Genomic DNA, 26,486 nt, shown 5'->3' with positions numbered 1-26,486 from the left:
TGGGGCGCCTGGGTGGCTCAGTCGGTTGAAAGTCCAACTTCGGTTCAGGTCATGATCTCACAAATCATGAGTTCGAGCTGCACATCGGGCTCTGTGCTGACAGCTCAGAGCCTGGAGCCTGCTTTGGATTCTGTGTCTCACTCTCTCTGCCCCTCCCCTGCTCATGCTCTGTCTCTCTCTCTCTCTCTCTCTCTCTCTCTCTCTCAAAAATAATTAAACATTAAAAATTTTTTTTTTATTTTTTAGGAAATAAAAGATCCAAGAGTACTATTAAATAATTCACCCTAAAGGAACCACATAACCTCAGCATTACTTTGCTCCAGGGCATAAACAAGACATCAATGACTTAAGGGCTTTAGATACTAATTGGCTGAAAACAAAATGGGAAGGAAAGAAAGAGTGGTTTTTATTAGGTCATTTTTTGTCCTACACTAATGTGACTACAAACAATTAAGACAGGATAAAAATAAATCTAGCTAATGTGAATGCATATGAAGTGAAAATTCATCTAATGTGAACTTGATGATTTCTAAGAAAACAATATATTGAGATTCACAATTTCAGTCTTTCTCTATTAAACTATTAGGTTTATATGTTAAATACTTAGAAATTTTTGATCCGTATACTCTTTGCTTGTTAAAGAACTAGGATTTAAAGGGTGATGTACAAGATGAAAGTGAGTGCTTACCACCTTTTTAATAAATTCAAAGAAAGTAGCTAAATCCAACAATTTAACAGGCCCTTAACTAGAACAAGCCCGCTTACCCAGAATAAAGCCCATTGTGATAATTTCCCAGGAACATGCTTAGTGTTATACACGCGATAATCTAATAAATTAACTTTTTCTTAGTAATATGCAACATTTGCTTCAAGTCTTTATATTCAGAAAACGGCCAAAACAGGGTATCTTATACTAAGCATAATGCTTATGATACAAATGATCATCACAAGGTAACATTTATTTTGCTACTGATTCTAACATTTCCATCACTGAACACTCTTATAAGATTTAAAGTATCTCAAGATGAGAAGTACCTGGCTATTTTTTTTTAATAGGACTGAAGTACCATCATCAACTTCAAATTCTCCATAGTCTTTTAGACACCGCACCTGAAAAGAAAAACTGATGTTTTATCAAAATTATTTTTAATATGTAGTAACCATAAAGTCACTTTCTGTTTGTTTCTTCTCTGTGTACATGGGCCTAGCATTCCTTACTGTGGTCCTCTAGAGATGCCAAATGTCCTGTTTGGATGGGGAGGAAGAAGAATGGCAGATCTCCAAATGTATGTGTATGTCTGTGCTGCCACCAAGAAAACCCAGGGAGCTGCAGAGGGAAGACAACATCATGTATTGTGTTCCCTCTGCAAATCCTGAAAAATCAAAGTACGTATCTACAAAGAAAAGAAAATGTTTTAGATGGACTCCAACTTGCCTCTTATAGGTTCTTCCAAAAATATAACAATATCTGAGAATAGGACATAGGTAAGTCTCCAAAATGTTTTGAAGAGATTCTTCCAATCTCCTTCAATATGCAGATTATTTCCCAGGAATAGGTAGAAGTACACCATGAAAGAACAGATGCAGAATCACATCCTAAGTATCAGGAGAGACTCTTGGTCAGAAGGTGGGAGGGTAAAGCAGCCTTTTGAAAACCATGTGTGCAACTGCCAAGATCACCAACTGACTCCAATTCTCAGTGTTGCAACAGGACACCAGGACCAGTTTTCCTCTCCCATGAGCACTCAGGACTGGAGTTTGTGCTCCTGAGTTCTCACATTGCTATGAATGAAGCCAACCCCAGCAGCAAGTTCCAGTCTTCTACTTTTCCAGGATAATTTCATGCCCTGATTCCTCTGGAATCTTACCATGACTCTCAAAGGTATTTTACTTAGTTCAAGAAATACTGTTTAAGAAAAATCCCTACCACCACTACCACCTTTTTGCTTCTTTAGACTTTTATTATGGAAAATCTCGAACATATTCAAAAGTAAAAATACTAATACAATGAAACTCCATCAACTGGCATCAACAATTATCAAGATGTGGCCAAACTTATTCCCTCACCTACTTCTGGATTATTTTGAAGCAAATCCTGGATACCATTTCATCTATAAATATTTTAGTATCTATTTCTACAAAATAAGATTCTTTTTATTTGTGTATTTATAATTTGTTAGAGGTTTATTAATTTTATCTTGTTCACAAAGAATTAGCTTTTGGTTTCACTGAAAAATTTTTCACTTTTTATTTTAATTCCAGTTAGTTAACATACAGTGTTGTGTTAGTTTCAGGTATAAGATTCTTTTTAAAAAGCATAATCTCAATACTGTTATCACACCTTATTAATAATTTTTTAAAAACATGTTTATTTATTTTGAGAGAATGAAAAGCTCAGACACACATGTGCATGCATGCAAGTGGGGGAGGGGCAGAGAGAGAGGGAGAGAGAGAATTCTAAGCAGGATCCACCCCACAAAGAGTGAGATCATGACCTCAGCCAAGATCAAAGAGTCAGATGGTTAACCAACTGATCCATCTAGGTGCTCATTAATAATTTTCGTATCATGAACTATCCAGTTAGTACCCAAATTTCCCCATTTGTCTCATGAATTTTTTTAAAGCTGCCACGTTCAAATCAGAATCCAACAAAAGCTACACATTACATGTTTCTAAAAAGTCTCCCTATCTTTTAATCTATAGTTATCCCCCTTTTCCTTCCTCCCCTTGGCAATTTATTTGTTAAAGTAACTGGGTAGTTTGTTTAGTAGTTTCCCAAAAGCTAGATTTTGTTGTGGATCTTTGTGGGGTCACTTAACATGTTCCTCTATCCCTGAATTTCCCCTAAACTGGAAGTTAGGTCTAGAGGCTGGATCAGATCAGGTTTGATTTTCTGGCAAATGATGTTATTAAGCTCTTCTTCTAAGACCTCATGAAGCACAAAACATCTGGTTGTTCCTTTCTGGATGTTAGGATTGATCAGCAGGTGTAGGTATGACCTGTATTCATCCATATTCATCATTATCTTCTCTACTAACTTCCACCTACCAGTTTTAGAAGCTATTTGCCTCCACACATTAAGGCTACAAAATGGCATTAATGTAGTTCTTTTATTTCTGCTGCATTTATTAGCCAGAATTCTTCCATGAAGAAGAAATTCCCCAGGGCACCTGGCTGACTCAGTCAGTAGAGCATGCAGTTCTTGATCTTGGGGTTGTAAGTTTGAGCTCCATGTTAGGTGCAGAGATTATTTTTTTTAATTTTTTCAATTTATAAATGTTTATTTTTGAGAGAGAGACAGCATGAGCAGGGGAGGGGCAGAGAGAGAGGGAAACACAGAATCCGAAGCAGGGTCCAGGCTCTGAGCTGTAAGCACAGAGACCAACGCGGGGCTCGAACTCACAAACCATGAGATCATGATCTGAGCTGAAGTTGGACACTTAACCAACTGAGCCACCCAGGCACTCCGGGTGTAGAGATTACTTAAAAAATAAACAGAAAGAAAGAAAGGAAAGAAAGGAAGGAAAGGAAGGAAAGGAAAGAAAGAAAAAGAAAGCAAGCAAGGAAGGAAGGAAGAAAGAAAAAAGAAAAGGAAAAGAAAAAAAAAGAAAGAAAAGGAAGAAAAGAATTTCCCTTGTAAACAATTTGGCTATTTGGCTACCTTGAGACAGAACTCAGGGTACAGTAAAGGCTGATAGAGACGGTTGATCCCATTCTTTTATTTAGCACTTTTCTTTTTTTCTTTTTTAATATTTACTTATTTTTGAAAGAAAGAAACAGAGAACGAGGGGCAGAGAGAGAGGGAGACACAGAATCTGAAGCAGGCTCCAGGCTCCGAGTTGTCAGCATAGAGCCCGATGTGGGGCTCAAACCCACAAACAGAGAGATCATGACTTTAGCCAAAGTCAGATGCTTAACCAACTGAGCCACCCAGATGCCCCTATTTACCACTTTTCAAAATGACTTGCACCCCTCATATTCTCTAAGGGGAACCAAAAAGATTTTATTTTTTTTAACTGTTGTTATTGTTATTTGATACCATTATGCATTCATGCTTCTCACATAACTGATGTGATGCAATTCACTGAAGTTAATCATTTTGAGGCTCAGATTATTCCTTCTTTGTCCAATGAGAGATCCTTCAAATCAGCTCCCATGGTTTTAGCACTCCCCTTGCAGTCCTTGATACACTCTGCTTTCTACAAAGACAAGGAATTCCATATGCAGCTTGTGCTTTTACTTAAGACCCTGGAATCAGCCTTTCCCACCTTCCTCCCCCTTGCCCCCACCACCATTAAATCTGGTTTCCTTTAGTGGAAAATGGCATTTGGACTCCAGAATTTGGATGTTCACGGCACTGGGTTGGTTGTTGTCCTTAGGTCTTTCCAGTGAACTAAGAAACATTTTTTTAAAAAGAGAGATAATTCCCTATGAGTCCATGCTGATATTTTGAACTGCAGTTTGGGAATACAAAATTTTCACTTAATTTTTTCATTTTAATATTTGAATTTATTTTTTCTTATTTTGAAAATCTTCTCTTTGACCTCAGCTGCAGCAATTTCTTGCTTGACACGTCACCGAAGTCAAGGGTAATAAAGCAAAAATGAACTACTGGGATCACATCAAGATAAAAAGCTTCTGAACTGCAAAGGAAACAATCAACAAAACTAAAAGACAATCAACAGAATGGGAGAAGGTATTTGCAAATGACATATTGGATAAAGGGTTATTATCCAAAATCTATAAACAACTTAACCAAACTCAACACGTGAAAAACAAATGATCCAGTGAAGAAATGGGCAGAAGACATGAATAGACACTTTTCCAAAGAAGATATCCAGATGGCTAACAGACACATGAAAAGATGCTCAACATCACCCATTATCAGGGAAATACAAATCAAAACCACAGAGATACCACCTCACACCGGTCAGAGTGGCTAAAATTAACAACTCAGGAAACAACAGATGCTGGTGAGGATGTGGAGAAATGGGAACCCTCTTGCACTGTTGGTGGGAATGCAAACTGGTGCAGCCACTCTGGAAAACAGTCTGGAGGTTCCTCAAAAAATTTAAAATAGAACTACACCATGACCCAGCAATAGCACTACTAGGAATTTATCCAAAGGATACAGGAGTGCTGATCCATAGGGGCACATGTACCCCAATGTTTACAGCAGTGCTGTCAACAATAGTCAAATTATGGAAAGAGCCCAAATATCCATCAATTGATGAATGGATAAAGAAGATGTGGTTTATATATATAATGGACTACTACTTGACAATGAGAAAAAATGAAATCCTGCCATCTGCAACAATGTGAATGGAACTAGAGGGTACTATGCTAAGTGAAATAAGTCAGTCAGAGAAAGACGGATACCATATGTTTTCACTCACATGTGGAACTTGAGAAACTTACCAGAACACTATGGGAGCAGGGAAGGGGGAAAAATAGTTTCAGAGAGGGAGGCAAACCATAAGAGATTCTTAAATACAGAGAACAAACTGAGAGTTGAGGGAGGGGGTGGGGGAGAGGGGAAAATGGGTGATGGGCATTGAGGAGGCCATGAGTTGGGACGAGCACTGGGTGTTGTATGTAAGTGATGAATAATGGGAATCTATCCCCAAAACCAAGAGCATACTACGTACACTGTATGTTAGTTAACTTGACAATAAATTACATTAAACATAAAATAAAATAAAATAAAATAAAATAAAATAAAATAAAATAAAATAAGAAAAGAAAAGAAAAAAGGAAAAAGAAAATCTTGGCTACTGGTGACATTACTTTTTTGCTTGATTTGTCAATATATAAAATGTTTCAAAAGAACAGTAATGACATTACTAACAATATGATTACTATACTAAAAACAGTTTAAAATTTCTTTGCAATTCTTTTCATTTTTTTAAAAAAAATTTTAAAATTTTTATTTTAGAGAGAGAGAGAGAGAACGAGCAGGGGAGGGGCAGAGAGAGAAGGAGACACAGGATTCAAAGCAGATTCCAGGCTCTGAGCTGTCAGCACAGAGCCTGATGTGGGGCTCGAACCCACGAACCACGAGATCATGACCTGAGCTGAAGTTGGACACTTAACCGACTGAGCCACCCAGGCACCCCCATTTTTTAAATAATGTTAAAAAAATTTTTTTTAAACGTTCTTTTCATCTTTTTTTAAGTTATTTATTTTTGAGAGAGAAAATGCACATGCACTCACATGTGCCATGCAGCAAAGGGGCAGAGAGAGAGGGAGACAGAGAATCAGAAGCAGGCTCTGTGCTATCAGTACAGAACCCAATGCAGAGCTCAAACTTGTGTACTGTGAGATCATGATCTGAGCCAAAGTCCAAAGCTTAACTGACTGAGCCACCCAGGCACCCCTGTAATTCTTTTCATCCTCAGAACACATCCATTGGGGGGGTGGGTGCCTGGGTGACTGAGTCAATTGGTTAAGCGTTTGACTCTTGATTCTGGCTCAGGTCATGATCTCATGGTTCATGAGATAGAGCCCTGCATCGGGTTCTGTGCTGGCAACATGGAGCCTGCTTAAGACTCTCTCTCAAAATAAATAAATAAGCTTAAAAAAAAAAAAAAACTAAAATAATTCCTCTTTGACTAATCTACCAACTTGAAACACAGGTTCATTTGTTTTGTTCTGCTTTCAAAATCTGTAGGTTGGTTTTCTACTTTAATTTTTTAATATGTAAAATATATACATGATTCCAAAGTTAACACTGTGAAAACAGGTATGTTCAGAAAATTTTCAAAAAAAAAAGAAAAGAAAAGACAATTTCCACTATTCTATCCTATTCCCGCCATCCCCCTACAGGTAACATTTTTGGTCTGGATGTATGTTAAGTTAATAAATATTCATACATACCCCTCATTTTAGATAAAAGTCAGCACAATTTATTCATTAATGAAAAACCCATTTTAAAAGGTATTCTTAGGGGTGCCTGGGTGGCGCAGTCGGTTAAGCGTCCGACCTCAGCCAGGTCATGATCTCACGGTCCAGGAGTTCGAGCCCCGCGTCAGGCTCTGGGCTGATGGCTTGGAGCCTGGAGCCTGTTTCCGATTCTGTGTCTCCCTCTCTCTCTGCCCCTCCCCCGTTCATGCTCTGTCTCTCTCTGTCCCAAAAATAAATAAAAACGTTGGGAAAAAAAAAAAAAAAAAAGGTATTCTTACTTCTATATATAGGCTTTTCGGAGGTTTCATATCTTGAGTGATGTCCAAACCTCCATCTCCTCCCAGTGACCTCATATAAGTAGCAAGGGACTTTTTATAATGATTAAACCACTCCATCTGCAAACACAGAGATGATCATTTGACAAAATTAGAAGAAAGAAACTTGCAAAAACTGTATACTCATCCTTTTATAAATAGCACATTTCCCCACATGGATCATTACTGACCATTCATTCATTTAAACTACAAGTATTGCTTGCTGTGAACCAGGCCCTGTTCTGGGTATTTAGGATGGATCATTTACCAAGTGAACAAAAATCTCCATTCTCACAGAATTTATATGCCAGCATACTTTAAACACAGACCAGAAGCAGAACCATGAAAAATATACCATTTCAGAATTATGATCTCTCCAAATTGTATTGATGGTTTTTCTGAAAACCATAAAACCCTGCTGAGAAAAACACCCAAGTATTTATCACTGATGAGTGGATAAGGTATGTATACCTGTACAATGGATTATTATTTAGCCACATATCAGAATAGAGTTCTGATAATGTCAGTAACATAGATAATCTTAAAAACATGCTAACTGAAAGGCACAAAAGGCCACATATTACATAATTCCACCTATATGAAAAACCCATAGTAGGCAAATCTATAAAGAGAGAAAGTAGATTAGTAATCTCCAGGGACTGGGAAGAGAGGAGAAAACATGAAATAACTGATAATGGATACACAGTTTCTTTTGGGGGTGATGAAAATGTCTTGGAATAAGATGTTGGTAGTAGATGCACAACTCTGAATATACCAAAAAACACTGAATTGTATACTTTAAAAGAGTAAATTTTATGCATGTAAATTTTGCCTTAGTAAATCTGTTAATTTTTTTCATTGTTGAAACATATTACAGACCTAAATATATGGAGGGATTACCACATTCACAATTCAGTATTATAATATCAACTCATCTATGTATTCAATTCAATCTCAATCAAAATCTCATTTAAAAAAAAAATAGAACCTGACAAATTGAGTCTAAAATTTACATGGAAATTCAAAGGGCCCAAAACAGTTGAGACAATTGAAAAAGAAGAACAAGATGGGTATGCTTGCTGAAGACTTATAAAGGTACAATACAGAACTGGCATAAGGACAAATAAATTAAAAGAACACAAGGGAAAGTCTCCTATCCTAAATCCCCAGATATACTGATACTCAATTTATGAAAAAAAGTGGTACCATGCACAGAGCAACGGGGAAAGGAGGTCCTCCTTTCCAATTAAATGGTGCTGGATCATCTCAATATCCATATCCAAAATGCAAGCTGACTTTTAACATTATATACAAAAACCAATGCCACTACTGCAGATGTCCTTGTGAAAGGTAAAACAACATAGCTCTTAAGAAACTACACAGAAAAACACCTTCATAACCCTCATTAGAAAGTGTGTGTGTATGTATGTGTGTACACATGCGTGCAACCTCAGGTTCAATAATGCACCTGAATGACTCACAAAGCTCTAGAAAGCACTACACTTACAATCACAATTTTACCATAGCGAGAGGGATAATTATCAGAACCAGCCAAAGGAAGACACACAGAGTGAGGTCTGGGAGGGTACTAGAGGGGCCAAGGGCAGGTCACCCCAAAATGGGCCACTTTGGCATGAAGACTATTTTGAGTTAAAAAGTAGATTCAGGGGTGCCTGGGTGGCTCAGTAGGTTAAGCGTCCAGACTTCAGCTCAGGTCATGATCTCACAGTTCGTGAGTTTGAGCCCAGTGTCGAGCTCTGTACTGACAGCTCAGAGCCTGGAGCCTGTTTCAGATTTGGTTTCCCTTTCTCTTTGCCCCTCCCCTGTTCATGCTACGTCTCTCTCTCAAAAATAAACATTAAAATTTTTTTCCAAAAAAATAAATAAATAAACCAGTATATTCAGGAAAAGCTCTTTACCTCCCCTACAACTGCCTTAAAAAAATTTAGATAGAGGACCTGCTCTAGGAAGAGAGCTACCACCATAGACAACTATATTATGCTATGAACAAGTTATGGTAGACAAGGAAGAACCTAGCAAGGACAGTTTGATGCAAGTCCTCTCTTTGTTTCATTGTTTCTGTGGGCCCAACAAAGATCTGTTTACCAAATATCTGCTCTTTTTCATTCTTCCTAAGGATTACTTACATTCTTTCCCTTTGAAGTCCTAAACCCCTAACTCTTAGGGTGTCTGGTTGGCTCAGCCAGTAGAGCATGTGTCTGTTGATCTGAGTCTTGAGTTCAAGACCCACGCTGGGTATAGACCTTACTTTAAGAAAAAACAAAAACAAAACATGTATACCTCATTTTGCCTCACTATCTTTGGAATTTCCATGTCTGTGTGGATTCCCAGTATGTATGAAGTTAAATTTGATTTTTCTCCTGTGTTAAATTCGACTCTTAGTCTGGCTAGGACCTTGAAAAGAACAGGACGTTCTTATTCCCTGACAGTAAGCAAACATGAAGCTCTAGGGTCCTCTCCCTATAGAATCATGACACATCATACTCTTGGCACAATGATGTGTAACAGTACACACAAAGCACTATCGACCAGGGAGGCTCACACAAGCTTTGGTGTCCAGAATTTTTACTGGGGTTTCATCACACATGCACCATTGCTTGAATCACTATCCATGTGACTGAGCGCCATCTCTAACTCCCCTCTCCTCTCTGGAAGTTAGACTGACATTAAGAGATTCAAAGTCTCAAACCAAAGAAGATAGCAGGAACCCCTGAATTTATAGCCATTTAGTCACAAGGGAGGGTGGCCCTGGGAACACCCAAAACCTGTGGCAGGTGTCTGCAGAGGGCAGTCTTAGTCTGTCAAGTTCAGTCTAACTCTACATAGTTAGTGTCAGAAGCTACTGCAAACCTGCTACAGGTAAGTACTACCATCCTCATTTTGTAAATGAGGGAATTCAGGCATAGAGAGAACTCAAGTAACTTGCCCAAGATTAGATAGTGACAAGGACAATGTCTGAACCTAGGTTTACTTGACTCTAGTCCTGTGTCCTTAAATACTGGGCTAGCTCTGTGCCTTAGTGACTGGACAAATGAAGAGTATTCATGTTGACTAGGAAAGGGCATGCGCACATGCACACATACACACTCATCTAAATAATAATGCCAGTTTTTAATCCTACTGATGCATCACTAATAAGTAACATAATGGGACCCTTTACTTTGTCAATAACAGAGGTTTCCACATAGCATTTAGAATTACTCCTAAATTCTTATCACAGTATACACCAAATAAATACAAGCCAAAAATTGCTGAAAAACAGATGTTAAACACAAAGAGAAATACTGTAAATACTTTCACAGGACAATGCCAGAACCAGCATTTTCCAGATCAGAAACGTGAACAACAGTGCTAACTTACTTCTTCAGCAGACATGTGAAACCGTAAAGCATTTGGCAAGACGCTGCCATACTCCCACCTGAGTGCTCTGATCCGAAGCAGTCGATCATACCTAGGACAAGAAGGTATGAGACCACATAACTATAAGAAGACACCTTTGGGACAACAGGGATACACAAATATGGACAGGACAGGTGTGGTGAAGGCTTCTTCATTTCTCAATGTTTGAGAACGGTACAGTGGTCATGTGAAAAAAGATCCAAAAAGGACCTTATTTCTTAGAGATGCATACTAAAATATTCAGTAGTAAAAGGCCATGATGTTCTAGATTAATTTAGCACAGACAAATAAAACAAGATGAAGCAAATATGGCAAAATGTTAAAAATTGTTAAACTTAGATGATGGCTCCCTGGGGGGGGGGGGGGGAGGTTCATAATATTTTTCATAATATTCTAGTTTTATGAAAACTGCATTTTTCATGATTAAAAAAATAATAATGGAAAAAAGATAAGTATTTAGAATGCTTGCCCAGGAAAAACAAATGTAAGAATTTCTGTTATCCATTCAAAATGGTTAATTAGGAAACCACGTGCAAAATCCTCCATTGTTTCCTGCCACTCCAAGCAAAAACTGAGAAGCTTACAGGTATGCTACAGTACAGCGTCGATTTCTTAACAAGGAACAGTGTCGAAATTTGATGGTTGGTATCAAATCACTTTGTCCACCTGATTTCACTTCATTCCTGGGAAGAACATTTAAAGAAAAGAACATTAAAAAAGAAAAAGAAGAAGAAAAGAATGAATATGTATATCTTAGCTAAGTAAAATTTTCAAAGCCAACTGACAAAGGACTTCCATGTTTGTTTTTGCCCATTTATATAATCAGCAGTTAATGTAACCAAATAGTACCTGCCTCCACATCAGAGCTTTTATTATGTTAAAAGATAAAAAAGCCAAAAGCTAACTAATTTACTTAAGATCACGCTATCAGCATTTCATTTAACCATTTGGTATTTTGCATTTTTGCATACTGATTAATCTCAATTGTTTTCAAAAGACATAGTGTTAACTCACCTTTTGGAATTCCTTTATCATGCTAGTATAAGAGACAAACCTAACATCATGGTTTAAGATTATGGTCTTTTATCATGTTTTTATTTTAAAAGGAACTACTCTTCCAAATCCTTGGAATAAAGTGAGCTAAAACGGAGTCAAAATGGTCCTTCTTCACTCATCCCACAAATATTTATTGATCTTCAACTACATGCATGTCCTATACTGCAGTGTTCTTCACACAGAGAGGGAAAAACTTTGGTTTTACCCTATAAAATGTACATCTCCTTAGATATTAGCCAAGTATCACATTTAAAAACGAGATTAATTAATGGGCACAGAGTTTCAGTATTACAGGATGAAGGGTTATGAGGATGGATGGTGCAGATAAGCTGTGTAACATTATGCACATATTTAATACTACTGAACTATGCACTAAAATGATTAAGATGACAAATTTATGTTATTTGTATTTTACTGTAAAAAATAGGAAAAAAAAACAAAAATAAAAACAAAACAAGAGGGAAGTATATAATAAACTAAGAGGGAAGTATGTAGCAATCCAGACCTTCCTAAAGAAGGAAAAAAATGTCTCATACACAACCTAACCTCACACCTAAAGGAGACGGAAAAAGAACAACAAATAAAACCCAAAACTAGCAGAAGAGAAATAATAAAGATTAGAGCAGAAATCAATGATATCAAAATAAAAAAGCCAGTAGAACAGATCAATGAAACCAGCAGCTGGTTCTTTGAAAGAATTAACAAAATTGATAAACCCATAGCTAGATTTATTAAAAAGAAAAAGGATTAAGTAAATCATGAATGAAAGAAGAGAGATGACAACCAACACTGCAGAAATACAATCATTAATAAGAGAATATTATGAACAATTATATGCCAACGAATTGGGCAATCTGTAAAAAACAGGTAAATTCCTAGAAACATATAAACTACCAAAACTGAAAACAGGAAGAAATAGAAAATTTGAACAGACCCATACCCAGTAAAGAAACTGAATCCAATAAACAAGAGTCCAGGGCCGGATGGCTTTCCAGGGGAATTCTACCAAACATTTAATGAAGAGTTAACACCTATTCTCTTGAAACTGTTCCAAAAAATAGAAATGGAAGGAAAACTTCCAAATTCATTCTATGAAGCCAGCATTACACTGATTCCAAAACCAGACAAAGACTCCATTAAAAAGGAGAACTACTGACCAATATCCCTGATGAACATGGATACAAAAATTCTCAACAAGGTACTAGCAAACTGAATCCAACAATACATTAAAATAATTATTCACCACAATCAAGTGGGGTTTATTCCTGGGGTGCAGGACTGGTTCAAGATCCCCAAAATAATCAACATGGTACAGTACATTAATAAAAGAGAGGATAAGAACCACATGATTCTCTCAATAGGTACAGAAAAAGCATTTCACAAAACACAGCATCGTTCCTTGATAGAAAACCCTCACAAAACCCTCTGTAGGGACAAAGGGATCATGCCTCAAGTTCATAATGGCCATATACAAAAGACCACAGCTAACATCATCCTCAACGGGGAAAAACAGAGCTTTCCTCCTAAGGTCAGGAACATGACAGGGATGTACACTCTCACCACTATTGTTCAACAAAGTGTTGGAAGGCCTAGCCTCAGCAATCAGACAACACAAAGAAGAAGTCAAACTTTCAGTCTTCACAGATGACATGATACTGTACGTGGAAAACCTGAAAGACTCCACCAAAAAACTGCTAGAACTGATACACGAATTCAGCAAAGTCTTAGGATATAAAATTAACGTACGAAAATCAGTTGCATTTCTATACACCAATAATGAAGCAGCAGAAAGAGAAATCGAGGAATCAATCTCATTTACAATTGCCCCCAAAACCATAAAATACCTAGGAATAAACCTAACCAAAGAGGTAAAAGATCTGTACACTGAAAATTATAGACAGCTTATGAAAGAAACTGAAGAAGACATAAAGAAATGGAAAAACATTCCATGCTCATGGTTTGGAAGAACAAATATTGTTAAAATGTCAATACTACCCAAAGCAATTTGCATATTCAATGCAATCCCTATCAAAACAACACCAGCATTCTTCACAGAGCTAGTACAAACAATCCTAAAATTTGTATGGAACCAGAAAAGACCTCAAATAGCCAAAGTAATGTTGAAAAAGAAAACCAAAGCTGGACGTTTCACAATTCCGGACTTCAAGCTGTATTACAAAGCTGTAATCATCAAGACAGCATGGCACTGGCACAAAAACAGACACTCGGATCAATGGAATAGAATAGAGAACCCAGAGATGGACCCACAAATGTATGGCTAACTAATCTTCAACAAAGCAGGAAAGACTATCCAGTGGAAAAAAGACAGTCTCTTCAGCAAATGGTGTTGGGAAAACTAGACAGTGACATGCACACAAATGAAGTGGACCACTTTCTTACATCATACACAAAAATAAACTCAAAATGATGAAAGATCTAAATGTAAGATAGGAAACCATCAAAATCCTAGAGGAAAAAACAGGCAACAATCTCTTTGACCTTGGGAGCAGGAACTTCTTACTAGACATGTCTCTGGAGACAAGGGAAACAAAAGCAAAAATGACCTATCGGGACCTCATCAAGATGAAAATCTTCTGCACAGCAAAGTAAATAATTAACAAAACTAAAAGGTAACTGACAGAATGGGAGAAGATATTTGCAAATGATATATCAGATAAACGGTTAGTACCCAAAATGTATAAAGAACATATCAAACTAGGGGCACCTGGGTGGCTCAGTCAGTGAAGCATCTGACTCTCAGTTTCAGCTCAGGTCATGATCTTATGTTTTGTGAGTCGAGCCCTGCATCGGGCTCCAAGCTGACAGTGAGGAGCCTGCTTGGGATTCTCTCTCTCCCTCTCTCTCTCTGCCCCTCCCTTGCTCACTCTGTCTCTCTCAAAATGAATAAACATAAAAAAAAATTTTTTTTTAATTAAAGAAAAAAATAAAGAACATATCAAATTCAACACCCAAAAAACAAATAACCCAGTGAAGAAATGGGCAGAAGACACAAATAGACACTTTTCCAAAGAAGACATCCAGATGGCAAACAGACACCTGAAAAGATGCTCAACATCATTCATCATCAGGGAAATGAAAATCAAAACCACAATGAGGTGCCACCTCAAACCTATCAGAATGGCTAAAATGAACAATCAGGAAACAACAGATGCTGGTGAGGATGCAGAGAAATAGGAACACTTTTGCACTGCTGGTGGGAATGCAAACAGGTACAGCCATTCTGGACAATAGCAGGGAGGTTCCTTAAAAAAATTAAAAATAGAACTACCCTACAACCCCACAATTGCACAATTGTATTTAAAAGGGAACATCAACAAGGTTTATAGCAGCACTATCTACAATAGCCAATTTATGGAAAGAACCCAAATGTCTACTGACTGATGAATGTATAAAGAAGACATGGTGTATATATACACAATGGAATATTTCTCAGCAATCAAAAGGAATGAAGTCTTGTCACCTGCAACATTGTGGATGGAACTGGAGTGTATTATGCTAAGTGAAAAAAGTCAGTCAGAGAAAGATAAAAATCATATGATTTCACTCAAATGTGGAATTTAAGAAACAAAACAGATGAAAATACAGGAAGGGAAGGAAAACTAAGATAAAAAGAGAGAGGGAGGCAAACCATAAGAGACTCTTAAATACAGAGAACAAACTGAGGGTTGCTGAAGGGGTGCTGGGTGGGGGCATGAGCTAAATGGGTGAAGGGCATTAAGGAGGGCACTTGTTGGGATGACCACTGGGTTTTATATGTAAGTGATGAACCACTAAATTCTACTCCTGAAACCATTAAAAAATAATAAAAAACAAAAACCTAATTAAAAAATAAAATAAAATATCAATCTCATCAAAACTTACACATCAGACTGGTTTTGTTCATACAAAGCTTTCATCTCTTCCAGCACTTGCCTGAGTCCATCCTCCTAGAACATATAAAATGGCATTAATACACATCCATTAATTCCTCTACTAAGTCTATAGCAATATTTCATCTACCCTATGTTTATCTTTGATTTATACTAAATCTTATCAAAAAGCAGTAATCCTTCATACCTCTAGGATTGGCTCTAACAAGTGTTAGTGAGGATGAGGAGAAATTGGAACCCTCAAGCACTGCAGACAGGAATGTAAAGTGGTAGAGCCCTATGGAAAACAATATGATTGTTCCTCAAAAAGTTATTTATTTATTTTTTTGTGAGAGACAGGGTGCAAGAGCAAGGGACAGAAAGAGGGAGAGAGACAGAGAATCCTCCAAGGGTCAAAGACAGAGAGAGACGTGGGGCTCACCCAGTGAGGGGTTCATGTTCACCCAAAGCAGGGCTCAAGCTCACCTGATGCTGGGCTTGAACTCATGAACTGTGAGATCATGACCTGAGCAGAAGTCAGATGCTTAACTGAGTCACCCAGGCACCCTCCTCAAAACATTTAACATATAATTACCATATTATCCAACAAGTATTCAAGAGAACTGAAAACGTATGTTCATTCAAAACCTTGTACATAAATGTTCAGAACAGCACTTCTTTTTTTTTTTTTTTTTTTTGGAGAGAGCATGCACATGCACAAGCAGGGAAGGGGCAGAGGGAGAGGGAGAGACAGAATCTTAAGCAGTCTCCACGCTCAGCACGGAGCCTGACACAGAGCTTGATCTCACGACTGTGAGATCATGACCTGAGTCAAAATTAAGAGTCAGATGCTTAACTGACTGAGCCACCCAGGTGCTCCCAGAGCAGCATTATTTATGGCAGCTACAAAATGGAAACACCCGAATATCCATTAACTGATGATATGCCAAATATGGTATATTCACTCAATGGAATGTTATTTGGCCATCAAAAGGAATGACAGGGAATCCAGACCAAAAAAACCAGTGGTTGACTAAAGCTGCTACAAAAGCTACAGGTAGTAGGTGGTAGGTAGCTACAAAAGGGAAAAGGGAACCCTGAGGATAACAGAAATTTTGACTGTAGCACTGGTTACATGGATATATATACTAGTAAAACTAAAAAATGTGCTAAATTTGTACTTTGTTGTATACAAATTACACTTTGATAAAACTAACGACAAAAAAACAACAGTCCTACAAAGCAATAAGGTATGATAAAAGTATGTAAATAACTTTTTAAAAAATTTTTTATTTGATGTTTATTTTTGAAGGAGAGAGGCAGAGCATGAGTGGGGGAAGTGCAGAGAGAGAGGGAAACAATCTGAAGCAGGCTGCAGGCTCTGAGCTGTCAGCACAGAGCCCGACGTGGGGCTCGAACCCACAAACTGTGAGATCGTGACCTGAGCTGAAGTTGGATGCTTAACCGACTGAGCCACCCAGGTGCCCTTAAATAACTTTTTATTTATAAAAATATTTAATATAAATAATATAGAAATATTTACAGAATATTCCTTTTATCAGCAAATAATATTTTCAGGAATACCTGAAAACTCCTGTATAATCAATAGATCTGCAGGTATACAGAAGACAAGTGTGAAATAATTTTGTGAAAATACACACATGCTTTCAGATTTAGATTTTTTAATCTTATAGTGAAAACTGCACTATTTTGTGTTCCCACCTCAGGCTGGAAGTCCAAGATAATTTGCCTAAAAACTCACTTAAATTATTACCCGTTCTGCATATAGAAAGTGGACAATCATTTCAATTTGCGGAACACAGTACCTAACACTGAGAGAGAATGAACAAGGAAGAGTCCTTGCTCTAAACTGAGTGACTATCATCTTCCTGGAAGGAATGATTCTTGAAGGGTCGAGTGGGGTCATGGGTCTATGGCCTGCAAATCACTCAGGTGGATTGGACTGTCCCTGCTTGGCTGTATCAAAGACTGACCAGCTTCCACGCTGCTGAGTCACCTGGCTAGCAGGTGAGTTTGTCAGTGGAAGGTGCACATGGAACAAAAACTGCAAAAGGTGCTCTGCCAAACTAAGACCTAGAAAAAGGAGGGATCTGGGATGCCTGGGTGGCTCAGTCGGTTAAGCATCCAACTTCAGCTCAGGTCATGATCTCACAGTTCGTGAGTTTGAGCCCCAAATCAGGTTCTCTGCTGTCAGCACAGAGCCTGCTTTGGAGCCTCCGTCTCCCTCTCTCACTGCCCCTCCCCTGCTCATATTATTTTCTTTCTTTCTTTCTTTCTTTCTTTCTTTCTTTCTTTCTTTCTTTCTTTCTTTCTTTCTTTCTTTCTTTCTCTCTCTCTCTCTCTCTCTCAAAAATAAATTAAAAAAATAAGAAAAAGGAAGGATCTTACAACTTCTAAGTTCCACCTCTGGGCCCTCCAAAAGTGGTCAAGTAACACTTAACTTAAAATTTGAGTGAAACACAGAGCTGGACTAAGGGTTTGGTTGGCTAGTTCCTGTTGGACAAGTCTCTGCCTCTTTGGGTTTGTTTCCTCTTACGGTAGATGACCTTCAAAATGCCTGGTTGTCCAAATGCAGTCATATTTAAGAGTCTGAACCCCTCGGCATTCCAGCATCTCTGCTGAACCTCCCACCATTGTCTCCTAACTTTTTAAATGAGTTTAAACAGTCCTGAAAGAACAACAAACTGAAATCTAGGAAATCTGTGTTCAAGGTGAGGCTCTGCATTCAATATGCTCCAAGTTCAGACAAATCCCTTAACTTGATCTATAATTTCTCTTGGCTCAGTCTCATCTGCAAAATGACCCAACTGTCCAACCACGTGCTCTTTAATGTTCAAAACAAAACTCGCCTTTCCCCAAACACTCTTCCTCCTGAAATCTGATACAGTCCCTGAGAGAGAATTTCCCTGAGACTCCCTCTCATTCATTACCCACCCCCATCCTAACAGTTACAAGTCCTGTTTGCCTTGTCTCTGAAACTCAGACACTGATTTCCAGGCCCAGCAACCAAACACAGTCTGGATCATACACAGCTCTCACCTGGTCTATTATAACCACCCATAACCATCTCATTGAATCTGTTCTTTCTTGTCTCCAACTCATTTCCCCCATAGTGCTGCCATCATTATCCTCAAAACATAAAAAACTGCCCTATCACTCTCCTGTCTAAAATCCTTTACCAGTTTCCAAATGCCTTGTGCATGACCACTGAACTCTCTTAGGCCTAGAACCCACCTTCCTAGCCTCTGCACACACCCTGTCAGTCACCCCTACCTATGTGACCATGTGTCTCTGCACTGCTGTATCCTTTGGCTGCCATGCCTATCTTCCTTCTCAGAGTGGTCCCCTCATCCTTCCATGTGTGGCTCAAATGCCTGCTCCTCTACCCCAGGCCACACCAACATTGATTGCTCCTTATGCTCCTCTCTGGTGTCATCACACTGCATTCTGTTACTCCTTTCTGTGCCCCTCTCCCAGCAGAATATGCCCTGGCTCCAAATAGCGGCTGCTCTATGAGAAGGGAAGCAGTCAAGTATAAAATTTAGAGTGCAGGTCTTGAGCCAGACTGTCAGGGTTTAAATCCTAGCTTTACTTCTTATTAGCTATGGGCAAAAAAATGCCCCTAAGCGTCTGTGTATATGGCTGGAAAAAATGGTTTAAATCTCAGAGTTCTTATGAGAACAAGATTAACGTAGGCCACGTGCTTATCACCCTGTTGTCGGTAGTAACAAAAATAAGAATGATTGTTATAGTAGCAGCGGTAGAAAGAAAATAAACAGCAAACACTGACTTCACTGCTGTGTGTCAGGCATTGTTCAGAGAACTTGACATATACCAACTTGCAGAGCCCTCACTACGGGAAGAGTTGACTACTATTATTACCAACTTTCCCGTTTTTGTAGAGGAAACTGGCAGCACAGACGGCATGAGTAACTGCCCCACAGTCACATGATGGAGTCAGAATCCCAGTCTGGCTCTACAGGACTAGCTTCTGCCAGAGTGCTCAACAAATGCTAGATTGTTATCAGGAAACCAAGAAATGCTTGATCAAACACAGGAACAAGAAATAAAGCCATACATGAAAAAACACTGAAGGACATACACTCAGGAAATTCACCAAATCGCTGGGGGACATAAACATGAATGCACTCTTTTTCCTGCTATATTTAGTCTTTCCGTGTTCCAAAATTTTTGTTCCCGACTCGAGCTGAGAAAGCACACCCTCAGGGGATATGCAGGTTAGAATCTCTGGGAGCCAGATCCTCTTACAGTCCTCCCACGAGCCCCAGGCCCGCCCCAAGGCCGCCCCCAGCGCTTCCGAGACCCCGCCCCTTCAGCACGACCCGCCCGGTGAAACTCCGTCCTCCCTTACATTGAAGGCTGGCAGCTGCCCTTCTGGCGCGCGGTGCAGCTCGCGGACCAGCTCCATGGCCTTTTCGCAGAACATGTCGGACGCGCCCCGGCCCTGCAGCTTCCTAAACCGACCGCTCTCACGCCAAACAGTCGCTGGGTTCACGGCCCCCTCTCTAAGGTACTATGGTTCGCAGTCCCACAGCCGCAGATACTCGCCTCCGCCTCCGCTTTGGCGCCAAACACACCCAGCCAATAATAACACGCTCCTGGGCCTCGCAGCTTATGGCGGCTGTGAAGGGACATTTGCCTCTACTGCGCAGCCGCACAACAGATGGGGAAGCGGTGCCTCCTTCTCTAGGGAAACCTCCGCAGCTAGGGGAGCGTAGTGGCCCTGGGTTCCAGCCTGTAGGTTGAGCAGAGACTTTCGAGTTCCCAAGCGCCACTCGCGAGATGTGCACATCTTTGTTCTTCCATTTTCCGTTTGATTCATTTTTGTTTAGGTTCAAAAGAGGTTGCACTTTGAGGTTGAGAAAAAACTCAGAAACTTGTGCATTAATGTTCTGACGCAGCATTTTAGTTTTGCAGTGTTTTTGTTCGATAGAAGAGGAAAAGCAAGTTTTATTGGGTATCTCCTGTGTGGTATGGGCTGTGACATATTTCATTTAATTCTCACGATTAACCTGAGGTGGCTTTTAAGACTCTTGGTACTGATTAGAAAACAAGTTAGATAACTTTTTTTTTTTTTTTTTTTTAAAGTAAGCTCCACACCCAAGGTGGGGCTTGAGTTTATGACCCCGAGATCAAGAGTCACATGCTCTACCCACTGAGCCCGCCAGGAGACCCAAGATAGATAACTTGCTCAAGGTCACACAACGTCTAATGTGACAGAGTTTGTATTTAAGCTTTTGACTCTACAGTACCACTTTTGATTTTAAAGCAGTCCTCTAAAAACATTTGTAAAATAGCTGTATTCATGAAATCTACAAAAAGGGAAAATACTAGATTAACATGAATTCAGACAGCCATAATCTTACCTACATGATTATGGACATTTTCATAACTATAGAATTAAAAATGGAAATTACTGCTATAGAAACAATTTATTTTGTTTGGCTACTTTTTAAAAAGGCAATATTACTTGGATTCATGCTAGTTAACCCTAGAAACTTTGTTCCTCTTTTGCAAATATAGATACAGTAGATATGTGATCTGAACAATGAGCATGGGAATGGCCTAGAAAGTCTTTGAATCTTTGAGTGACATTTCCTTTTCAGCTCTACTGTAAGGAATAATTTAGCTAATTTTTTTTTTTAATTAAATACACAGAACTATAGTGGATTGTGCTACAGGATTCTATTCCAAAAGTCACCAGCATCCACAACCTTCCTTTGTCACAAACCTTTTTTTAAAATATGTTTTATTTTTATTTATTTTTATTTTTGAAACAGAGAGAGAGCATGAGCAGGGGAGGGGCAGAGAGAGAGGGGGACACAGAATCTGAAGCAGCACAGAGCCCAATGTGGGGCTTGAACCCATAGACTGTGAGATCATGACCTGAGCTGAAGTCGCTTGCTCAACTGACTGAGCCACCCAGGCACCCCTAAACCTTTTTTTTTTTTTTAAACAAATGGTGTTTATTAAATAGCATTTTTTTTTTTCAGTTGATTTATTTTGGGAGAGAGAGCGAGCATGAGCAGGGGAGGGGCAGAGAGAGAGGAAAAGAGAGAGAATCCTAAACAGGCACCACACATTGGTGTGGAACCTGATGTGGGGCTCAAACTCACAAACTCTGAGATCATGACCTGAGCTGAAACCAAGAGTAGGATGCCCAACCAACTGAGCCACCACCCAGGTGCCCCTGACATAAACCCTTTTATTTCAGATCCTTACTTCCTTACCTGTACAGTAGGGACAATAGTATACACTTCTGAGGGGTTGCAGTAATTCATTACTCCTTCAGCAAATGTTTATGAAGTACCTACTACATACTGGGTATTGTTCTAGACATTGGACATAAAACAGTGAATACAGTCCTTGCGCTCACAGTCTATGTTCCAGTATGGGAAAACAGCAATTCACAGATACAGTTATACGGATAATAAATATATTTGTGAGAAGTGCAAAGAAGAATAAGCCAGGGAAGGTAAACAGAGTGATGATGAGGGCCTGAAGGTTCTGAGGTAGTGTTCAAAGGCGGCACAGACCTGCAGCAGAGAGGGAATAAGCTGTGTGGAGATGGGGCCATAGGATGGGCAGAGAATTATGGGCAGCAGAAATGCAAGTGCAAAGGCCACAATGAGGAGGGTGGGTGGCTCACACACATGCCACCCACACCCCTCCTTGGGGCCTGTGCATCAGCAAGGAGTCAGTGACACTGGAGTAAAGTAAGGGAGGGAGACACTGGTGATTGAGATCAGAGTGAGGGCTGGAGGCCATGTCAGGTAGGACCCCAAAGGCCCTTTCATAAGCTTTCTGTTTTATTTTCAGTGAGATGGGGAACCATATAGGTATTTTGAGCAAACAAGTGACCTAGGTCTTTAAAAAGACCTTTCTGACAGCTGACTTAAGTAGACAAGTGGGTAAAGGTGGAGGCAGAGGACCACTTATGGTGAGAAGTGGTTGGATCCTGGATAGACTTTACTTTTTTATTTATTTATTTTGAGAGAGAGAGAAAGAAAGAGTGAGTAGGGGAGGGGCAGAGATAGAGGGAGAGAATCCCAAGCAGGCTCCACACGCTGTCAGCGCAGAGCCTGACTTGGGGCTTGATCTCACAAACTGTGCTATCATGACCTGAGCTGACATCAAAGGTGGCTGACTGACCACTTGGGGTGCCTGGGTGGCTCAGTCTGGCTCTTGGTTTCAGCTCAGGTCATGATCTCACCGTTTCATGAGTTCAAGCCCCACATCGGACTCCAAATTGACAACGCAGAGCCTGCTTGGGATTTTCTATCTCCCTCTCTCTCTCTGCTCCTCCTCCACTTGTGCTGTCTCTGTCTCTCTCAAAATAAACAAATAAACTTAAAAAAAAAAAAAAAAAGTAGCTAACTGAGCTGCCCAGGTGGCCTGGATCCTGGATGGATTTTGAAAGGAGAGCTGATAAGGCTTTGTGATAGACACCATGGCATAAGAAGGGAGGATTCTAGGGTGATCTCAGAGTTTTGGCCTAAGGAAATGCAAGTATAAGGTTGCCATTCCTGAGGTAAGGAAGGTTACACAAAGAGTTGGGGGCTGGAAGAGTTGGGAACTCAGCTTTGAACATAATAACTTTAGATGCTAATAGTATATCAGAGTGGACAAGTAGACCATTAGAGGGGCCTGGGGTTTAAGGAAGAGGTGTGGACTAGAGATACAAATGTGGGTGTCACCAGTGTAGTCTTTAAAGACTTTTAGATACTACTCAGAAAGCCAATGTGGTATATTGGGGAGCAAGAATTTCCTGTCCCCTTCTAGGTCCTTCTAGCTCTACTAAGAATCAAATTGATATGAGACAGATTAACAGGAGAATAGTTTCCTATATACAGGAAATCCACATTGACACAGAAACTTGAAAGACACACAAAATAAGGTATATTTATTATCCTGAACTAAAGAGAAGCAGCCAGGGGTCTGGGAGTTAGAACTGAACGAATACAAGTCACAGGGCAATAAGAAGAGCAGATGTTTGGTAATTTAGATGTCTGCTTTGCCATATAGATGGGTCATTCAGATAAAGTTTATCTCTGGTAATAACCATTATTCTGGGAAAGACTCCCAATTTAGATTCTTCTATTTAGTTAAGGGAGGGCCAAAACATTTAAGTCCATAGGTCTTGATTGCCTTTAGTTCAAAATAATCTTCAAGCCAAAGTGGCCCATTTGGGGGAAGCCTGCCTTTGGCCCCTAGAGGACCAAGAGTTGAGGACTATATGAGCAAGTCCTAAATGCCAGCAAGACTCAGTACCCCTCACATTTCTCTCTTCTCAACAGCCCTACCTTCCTTGCTTTTTTGTTTTTCTATTAAAAAGGATTTTGTGAGTGATGGGGTCAATTTTTTTTTTTAACTTCAGTTTCTAGATTCCCAGTCTCCGGTATGTGCTAGTTTAACACTTCAAAGAATTCATCATTTAAGTTCTAGGAGAGTATTTGGAGATATCCACACAAATATGAATGCTGGTTGTGATATATTTTGCAATACAGTCAATGAAATTCTATTGTAATTTAGAAGTACCATTACAAAGCTAATATAAGAAGCTACTCAATTCCTTTTTTTAAATGTCTTTTTTTTTATTTCTAAGCAAGAGAGCACATGTGGGGGAGGGGCAGGAAGAGAGAGAATGACAGAGGATTGAAAGCAAGCTCTGTGCTGATACTAGTGGGCCTGAAGTGGGGTTCAAACTCAGGAACTGTGAGCTCATGGGATCATGGCCTGAGCTGAAGTCAGATGCTCAATCAGCTGAGCCACCCAGCCACCCCAAGAGCTACTGAATTTCTAAAGGCATTTCTAATTGATCTTAAATGATCAGTTGCCAATAGTTTTCTACTGACACAAATGTTGAAATTACACAAGTTCACTTTGTAATAAATAAGCAAATCTCAGGGCGCCTGGGTGGCTCAGTTGGTTAGCCAACCAACCTGGGCTCAGTTCCTGATCTCATGGTTCATGGGTTGGAGCCCGCATTGGGCTCTGTGCTGACAGCTCAGAGCCTGGACCATGCTTCAGATTCTGTGTCTCCCTCTCTCTCTCTGCCTCTCCCTGCTCATGCTCTGTCTTTCTCTGTCTCAAAAATAAACATTAAAAAAAAAAAGAAAAAGAAAGTAAGCAAATCTCTAGGTGGTAGATCGTTTGTAAGAAATAATGCCATATTAAAGAATGCCAAAACTGTAAAACCAAATTTGTGAAACTACTCTTTTTTTTGTAAGATGAGTTGAATTAGTTCTTAACTTGGGTTCCAGAAGTGTAAATTTATCTTTGAAACTTATTTCTTCCATCAGCTACTTTTTTTGTTTTAAAGTTATTTTTAAGTAATCTCTACACCCAATTTGGGGCTTGAACCAACAACCCCAAGATGGAGAGTCTTATGCTCCACCGACTGAGCAACCCAGGTGCCTCTCCATCCACTATTTCTAACTGCTTCACAAAAATCTAAAATCAAATACAGGTTTTTAAGAAGTAAGTTGTTTAAGTAGCTCAGTTTTCCTATGTTCAGCCCAAAACTTAACAGTTAAATTATCTATACACTTGTGTTAAAAAAAAAAAGTACCTGAAAGTATATTTTTAAAAGTCTTATGGGAAAACAGTTATAAATCATGAGAATGGTGATTTGTTACCTTTTGCTTTTGGTTCTTAAAAACCGTTATAAGAACATTTCTGATGGGTTCATTCAGATTGGGTTTCCAGCATTAGAGGAAAATCACAAAGCCTGGGGCGGGAGGGGAAGGAGCCAGCTTTCCGCTGCGGCTCTGGATCACTGGGTGCTCCGTTTCAGTCCCGCGTTGTCTCACGTTCGGGTCATCGATCTGGGGCAGGACCCGGTGCGTTTGCACACGGCGCCGAGCACGAGGCAAAACCGGCCCTCCCACTCTCCGGGACCGAGCCCAGACCCCACCACAGCAAAATCGACCGCTTGGCCCTGCCGGGACCATGACGCCCCGCCGGGACCATGACGCCCCGCACGGCTTCGCCTGCCCTTCTCCAAGATGGCTGCAGGTCGGCGCCGGGAACACTGGGCCCACTACCCGAGGAACTAGGGACGGGGAGGAGTGGGGGGCGGGGTCGGCAGGAGCCCGGCGTTGATTGGCTGGCGCCGCCGACCTGGTCCCAGGCGCCGGGCCGTACAGACGGGCGCCGCGGCCTGGGGCTGGGATGCTAGGGGCTGTGGGCTCCCTGCTGAAGCGGCTCCTGTGAGCGGCGGCGACTGAGACGCAGGCGGGCAGTGAGGCCAGTGGACGCCGTCGGCGGCCGGCCGTGTCGGCCGCGGGATGAGGAAGCGGACCGAGCCCGTCGCCTTGGAGCATGAGCGCTGCGCCGCCTCGGGCTCGTCCTCCTCTGGCTCGGCCGCCGCGGCGCTGGACGCCGACTGCCGCCTGAAGCAGAACCTGCGCCTGGCGGGCAAGGCGCCGGCGGAGCCGCGCTGCGCCGCAGACGCGGGCATGAAGCGGGCCCTGGGCAGGTGAGGCGCAGCACAGGGGCGGAGTCCCGGTACCTGGCCGGCACGTAGCCCCTAATGCCCCCGCCCCTCCATAAGTTTCTTGTCTGTGGGAGCGCTCCACACCTACCCCCCCACCCTCCGGTGTCCTCTTCCGATCCTCCTCTATCCCTTTCCCTCGCCTAGCCGCCCGCAAGTGCGGCCCTCGGGCATCCTTTCCTCAGGTACCTGCCTGCGGGAGCGCCCCCTACTACCCTCTTTACCCCCCTGGTGTCCTCTTCTCGCGCTCCGCGGAGCTCAGTCCTGCGTCCGTACCCTTCCCAGGTGAGCTAGTGGGACACCGTCAGCTACGGGCTGGAGCAGCGTCTCTCCCAGGGACTGGGGGCTGCGGGCAGCCACGACCCCTTGTGGGAGAGTAGCGGAGGG

At 40.6% G+C, this 26,486-nt stretch overlaps 2 protein-coding genes across 6 annotated transcripts in view; one reads left to right on the top strand and one right to left on the bottom strand.

Annotated features, from left to right (window-relative positions):
- The window catches only part of GINS1 (GINS complex subunit 1), a 28,327-nt gene extending 2,741 nt beyond the window's left edge, over positions 1-25,586 (bottom strand). The window contains exons 1-6 of one of the 5 annotated variants that reach the window (XM_003983855.6): positions 19,956-20,335; positions 15,576-15,640; positions 11,222-11,320; positions 10,599-10,689; positions 7,182-7,298; positions 1,036-1,110 (exon numbers count right to left, since the gene is read on the bottom strand). In XM_003983855.6, the coding sequence (XP_003983904.1) occupies positions 1,036-1,110; positions 7,182-7,298; positions 10,599-10,689; positions 11,222-11,320; positions 15,576-15,640; positions 19,956-20,030 (522 nt within the window). In that variant the 5' untranslated portion in view covers positions 20,031-20,335. Of the gene's footprint in view, positions 1-1,035; positions 1,111-3,918; positions 4,200-7,181; positions 7,299-10,598; positions 10,690-11,221; positions 11,321-15,575; positions 15,641-19,955; positions 20,452-25,242 lie in introns of those variants that run through there. The other 4 variants (XR_002741074.2, XR_006595424.1, XR_002741073.2 and 1 more) reach the window with 4 other exon arrangements.
- Positions 25,587-25,716: 130 nt separating this feature from the next.
- ABHD12 (abhydrolase domain containing 12, lysophospholipase) overlaps positions 25,717-26,486 on the top strand; it is an 87,837-nt gene continuing 87,067 nt past the window's right edge. The window contains exon 1 of the mRNA XM_003983854.6: positions 25,717-26,084. Within this exon, the coding sequence (XP_003983903.2) occupies positions 25,894-26,084 (191 nt within the window). The 5' untranslated portion in view covers positions 25,717-25,893. The remainder of the gene's footprint in view (positions 26,085-26,486) is intronic.

The sequence above is a fragment of the Felis catus genome, chromosome A3 (assembly GCF_018350175.1).
Source record: "Felis catus isolate Fca126 chromosome A3, F.catus_Fca126_mat1.0, whole genome shotgun sequence".
NCBI lineage: Eukaryota > Metazoa > Chordata > Mammalia > Carnivora > Felidae > Felis > Felis catus.
Note: the sequence above shows the minus strand (reverse complement) of the source record. Positions and strands in the feature narration are given on the sequence as shown.